The 6210-nt window shown below is 42.9% G+C and overlaps 1 protein-coding gene across 1 annotated transcript; it reads right to left on the bottom strand.

Moving 5' to 3' along the window:
* Positions 1–355: 355 nt before the first annotated feature.
* Positions 356–4142, bottom strand: LOC129826478 (arrestin domain-containing protein 3-like). The gene is made up of 6 exons (XM_055887251.1): positions 3729–4142; positions 3477–3543; positions 3232–3379; positions 2895–2997; positions 2052–2317; positions 356–1622 (listed from the first exon to the last, which is right to left on the bottom strand). The coding sequence occupies exons 1-6, from the start codon at positions 4012–4014 to the stop codon at positions 1518–1520; spliced, it is 975 nt and encodes a 324-aa protein (XP_055743226.1). The 5' UTR covers positions 4015–4142; the 3' UTR covers positions 356–1517.
* Between the last annotated feature and the right edge of the window lie 2068 nt (positions 4143–6210).

Below are 6210 nucleotides of genomic sequence, written 5' to 3'. Positions count from 1 at the left end.
AGGCGGAGGTAGCGGTCCTGCTGCTGGGTTGTTGCCCTCCTACGGCCTCCTCCACGTCTCCTGATGTACTGGCCTGTCTCCTGGTAGCGCCTCCATGCTCTGGACACTACGCTGACAGACACAGCAAACCTTTTTGCCGCAGCTCGCATTGATGTGCAATCCTGGATGAACTGCACTACCTGAGCGACTTGTGTGGGTTGTAGACTCCGTCTCATGCTACCACTAGAGTGAGAGCACCGCCAGCATTCAAAAGTGACCAAAACATCAGCCAGGAAGCATAGGAACTGAGAAGTGGTCTGTGGTCACCACCTGCAGAATCACTCCTTTATTGGGGGTGTCTTGCTAATTGCCTATAATTTCCACCTTTTGTCTATTCCATTTGCACAACAGCATGTGAAATTTATTGTCAATCAGTGTTGCTTCCTAAGTGGACAGTTTGATTTCACAGAAGTGTGATTGACTTGGAGTTACATTGTGTTGTTTAAGTGTTCCCTTTATTTTTTTGAGCAGTGTATATACACACACACATACAACTGTAAATAAAACTGTATGGCTAGAAAAACATGTAACAGAAATATTAATGGAACAAACACCTTTTAAAAGTTCATGCATAAAATATTAGAAAATATGGTACCGTATTTGGTACAACCCTGAGAACTATTGCAAATCAACCTTTTTAAGAGGCATTTAACATAAATCCTACAATTTGTTATGTTGTAAGATTTGTTAGAGCAAGTTCAGTTGTCTATCAAGCCTTCTTCCTTATCAGCTGTAGTATTAAGTTAGTCCTCTTAGCAATAACATTGCCCAATATTTCCTCATCTCATGACATAGATGGAGGTGAATTAGGCTCTGAAATGTCAGTCTTTAAAAAAGTAATGAATTCTGAACAGTTATGGCAATAGTGAGCAGAAATAGCACAAGACTTCCATAGGTATTGGTAAGAGACAATATATGAAGGAAGGATTTGACATGGTGGTCGATGACAAAACTTGCTCTAACAATTCTTATGGTGATAAACATGTAGAAATTGTAGAATTGGAAACCCCATCTTAAAAGGGGGTTTGGCAGTGTCTAATCTCAGAATCCAGAACCAAATCTAGAGTGAACGCGGGCCTCTGGCCAGCTGAGATGTTTGGCCTAATGTGAGTGGCAAAGTCCACATGCCCTCCTCTGAAATTCTTTTAGTCATCTATGGGCCTAAATTAACCCCTCCCTTTCCAAATTCTAAAGATGCCAGGTTTAGACCAACCCGGCGAAATCGTGATTTGTCCAAATAATCAGTGACACAAAAACCAGCTCACCAGAAGAATGGTTCCTAGTAACCCTCATATTCCCAGACGTAACTTTGGTTACGGATGTTGTGAGACACTATGCATGCCTCTAATATGACTAGGTACAAGTTTCCCTTCGTATCTAAGCGCTGCTTACCCTGCCTAAATCCTAACCACTAGGTAGAAAAACACTGAACTGACCTTAGATTGGAGTCTAGGGGCAACATGATCCTAGTACTACTGCTACTGATATGGCGGTGGAGGCTGGGGTGCGTAAACAGGAATATTACACAGCACAATGGGGAACAGCACCTTGAGGTCCGTGGAACCTCTGATACGTAGACTCACCTGCAGGAGAGAAGAAGAACAGGAAGAGAAGACAACGTCAGAACAGAAGGATAAGCATTGGGCCAGTCCAATCACCTATTTAACCTACGATTATGAGGAGATCTGTGCAGGTTATACAGATGTAAGCAATATGGCAAAAATTGCACCTGGGCTATCGAGAGGGCAAGTAGGGGTGATTTCCATATTGCTTATACCTCTCAGCCTCATATTCACAACAAGTCTCTAGAGTAGGAGTGCTGATGTAGGATCAGTTTTGTGTTTAAGATCATGAATAACATTACATGGACAAGGGGGGACCTGATCCTAGATCAGCCCTCCTACTCTGAGACGCTTTGTGAATGCAGGCCCAGATCTCCAGGAGTGCTTAGGGGGTAGGGGTCAATTTGGGATTGGTAGTAAAAGCTGCATCATTTCCAGATGGATACCTACATCCACAGTGTAATCCAGCTCCAGTATAGGACAGTTGGAGATAGTGAGAGTCGTGTTGGGAGGGATGAGAAGCATCATATCGCTGTAGACCTCAGAGCTACTGGGGTTGACCGGCTGACCATCCACTGAAGCCAGGTTTTTCATCTGCAACCTCCTGTTGCACTTGTTATGGGTGTAAAACATCTGCTTCTGGATAAGGGTTGCATGCGGAGTCACTATCCGAGAGGAGCCGTTACTAAGCTCACAGATGATTTTCACCATCTCTCCTACAGAAAAAAAAGGGGATTCAAAGGTGAGATGTCTGTTTATTGGAGTGTGTAAACACAACTATCTTGGAAGACTTGACAAGTGATCAGTGAACAGGAATTTCTATTGAGTCTCCATTTATTTGACAATAATAGACAAGAGTAAGCTATCATTTTGTACACCAGTCATGCCCTGGAAAACTCAGACACGCACACACAGCATTTCTAGCTAACATTCTGACACAATTATTCCCTTGTTCACAAAGACAGACCCACTTCATAGACCAAATCTGTGTGCATACCACAGTCTGCTGGCTAACATATTGGTCTTGTTTTGTAAAAAACTAGCCTTGTGAACAAGAACTTACTTCTGCATTCCCGGTTCGTTTCACATCGTGCACGTAGAATGTGAACTCAGGATGGTTGAAGGCTAGTAAAATACAACAATGTCAGGGCTGGAGCCCCTCTAAGGAAGTTTTTTTTTATTGTTCCAGTACTAGCTTCCTGTGTATGTGTACATCAAGTTGCCTAACGCTACAGAAACAGGAGATTGGTCCAAAGGGCAGGAGCCTTTCGGGCTTGGACAAGGCTTACTCACCTGGGACAAAGCCTTTCCTCTCAGTGCAGACAGTCATTGAGATGGGACCTGAGGCACACCAGAGGCAGCACAGGGTCTTGGTGTTGCTGCCTGCCAGAGGAGCCTGGAACAACACACAGATCTGCGGTCAGGCTATACTTTGTATGGCTGTGACAAATGCTGAAATTCTTTCTTCAACTCAAACCAATCTAATATGTCATAGGCCTATATCAAAAGGGAATCAGGTGGATAACCTACATAAGGCAATTATAATAGGATGACATTTAGCTCATTGACATTCAAGGTTGGCGTAATGCCCAGGTAGGTTCAGATAGACAATGGGGGGACATGCCCTTACAAGAAGATGTGGTTGGTTGGCATCTATGTGGCTGGCAAAGTTGAACTCAGTCACAAACTCCTTGGCTAGATGCCATGGCCTGTGTATCTCCACCTTCATTGAGTAAATGATACTGCCATGCACCCCATGGAAAGAGGAGGGGAAGTTTCTGAATGAATGGAAATATGTTTAACAATAATGGTCAGACCTTGAGTATACAACAGTGAATAAAACACACACACACAGTAATAAGACTTCATACACACCCTTGTGGGATTTGGCATGTGAATGGGTACACATGGGTTCCTGGTTGAAGTGTGGTGTTAGGGACCGCTGAAGATTGAAAACAAAACAGTTCATTTAAACACAACAACTAGCTAGCTAGCTATGATTATAACTCCAATGTGATACACAGGAGCACACACACCTTTTAAATACACCGGTGTATCAGAATTCAGATTATGATGCATCTTTGTAAATAAGTAACTGTGTAGCTAGCTAAGTAATAACGTAACTACCGTTATTTTCTTGCATTACGATTTGAGAGAAGTTGAAGAATTCCAGCCTTGCTGAGTGGACTCGTCGTTGCCTTCTGCGTCGTCCTCTTCTTCCACCACTTCCTCCTTGTGTTGTCCACTGTACCTTTGCTTTTCCATTTAATGCTAATGTTATAGAACTGAGCTTTGTTTCTTTCGAAAGATCAAAGGAAATCTGACCTGCCATAAAGTCACCACTCGAGAAAGTCCCTCTCGGGTTATTGGCGTTGAAATGTATTGTAAAATTTTTAAACGTTTCTCCAAACATTTTTGTACAAAAAAATGGCTCTGAAGGAAAAGCAACAACTGTGTGTGTTTGTACTGTTTAAACCACACTGCGCAAGCCCACGATATGCACACAGGGGCGTCTCGTGCTGAACGGTTCTTCTTGAATGGGAATTTTAACCCGTTCATGTCCCTTCAGTCAATCAAAGTATTTTCAAAACGTAACGCTAACAATTGCAACCTGCAAGGTTTAGATGTGATGGCGATTATTTCATATGGTTTAGAGATATGAAAGTAATGAAATGTAGCCAAATTAATTAAGTTCAATTCACCAACTGCAATGACAATTTAGCTACTGACAACTAATATCTAAAATAGCAATTTAGCTAGCTAAACAGCTTCACAATCGATCAACTCATCATTCATTCCACTGAGAGCACATATTTTGAGGGAAACGTTTAACCCTCGCACGTGCAGGTAAATTTCTGTTCTCGTTAAGCTAAGGTGCTCTGATTGGCTTTGTTTGTGCATGGAGAAAGCGACACCTTTCAAGGCTATTGTTTGTGCACGGAGAAAGTGTCAACACCTGGGCGGTGATCAGTATGGCACGATCCACAATGACAACATTCCGATAGAAATATATTCGGGCAGATATGCCTCTGACATGTACAGTACAGTAAGGAATCTTGTCAGGCCAGCTCAGTATTGCAGATATAAATGCCATGCAGGCACTGAACGGGACCCTACCTAACATGTCAGAGAGACATGTCTGTTCTACACAAAATACACTCAGTGGCCAGTTTATTAGGCACACCATACATTCACGAAAATAGTTAGCTCCCACAGAAAGTGGTCTTGGCTTGCTATATAAAGCAGGCATTCATTTACTGTACTATTGAACGTTAGAATGGGCAAAACGAGTGACCTAAGCGACTTTGAGCATGGCATGATTGTCGGTGCCAGGAGTGCCAGTTCCAGTATCTCAGAAACGGCTGGCCTCCTGGGATTTTTACGCACGACAGTGTCTAGGTCCCTCAAACTAAACTCTGGACCTCGAAGCCAGTTCTACTACATTTTTGCACACTAGTCAGGAACTGATTTAGAGGTACAATTAATTAGCAGGTTGAACAGAAAACCAGCAGGCTTCAGACCTCGTAGGGTAAGAGTCGAATGCCTCTGGTCTAGGGTTAACAGAGATTGGTGCGACCAACAAAAAACATCCGTCAGCGGTAGTCCTGTGGGTGAAAACAGCTCGTTGATGACAGGTCGAAGGAGAATGGCAAGAATTTTGCCAAATAACGGCGTAGTACAACAGTGGTGTGCAGAACGGCATCGCAGAATGCACGACTCGTCGATCCTTGTCACGGTTGGGCTATTTCAGCAGACGATCACACTGGGTTCCACTCCTATCAGCTAAAAACAAGAAGTGGCTCCAGTCATCACCAACAATGGACAACAGTGGAATGGAAAAACATTGCCTGGTCTGACAAAGTCAGGGTTTGGCGTTAGCAGCATGAGTCCCAATCCTGCCTGGTGTCAATTGTACAGGCTGGTGGTGTAATGGTGTGGGGAATGTTTTTCTGGCACACGTTAGGTCCCTTAATACCAAATGAGCAACGCTTCTATTCCCGAATAATTCCGGCTGTTCTGGAGCAAAGGGGGGTCTGACCCGGGACTAGGTAAACCGGCCACTAAGTGGATGTCCATATAAGTTCCACAACATTGTTCCAAGTAGCCTACTGAAGTAAGGAACACAGTATGATTAAAAAAACATAATTTGTAATTATATAATTATACTGGTAATTACTTTTATGTTAACTTGTTCATTTCTGACATAAAATATATATTTTGACTTGATTTTTGTCGATGAATTTGTGAAACAGTGTTGCACAGAGCACATTCAGAGATGGTGACAACTGAGGTGCACTGTTATTTTCTTGACACTAGATGGTGATAGTTCCTTTTCCTTTGTATGATGTTCAGCGTTTCACCTGAGCAGCTCAATGAAGACAACTAATGCTGCGTTCAAAACCAAGTGGGAAGGTGGTATTTAGCACATACGACTGAGAAAAATCCACTTGAACGTCTCTCCAGCTCGTAATTAGAAAGTCAGAAAGTAGTCTGTCATCCCTGAGCTCTGACTTCTCCCACATCCTGACCTCTGATGTCACCTACTAAGGAAATTACCTTGATAACAGCATTTTCGGCAGTTAAATGTAACAAAATGTTATTTATAATA

This window comes from Salvelinus fontinalis, chromosome 28 (assembly GCF_029448725.1).
Source record: "Salvelinus fontinalis isolate EN_2023a chromosome 28, ASM2944872v1, whole genome shotgun sequence".
Taxonomy (NCBI): domain Eukaryota; kingdom Metazoa; phylum Chordata; class Actinopteri; order Salmoniformes; family Salmonidae; genus Salvelinus; species Salvelinus fontinalis.
This window is presented reverse-complemented; position numbering and strand designations above follow the sequence as displayed.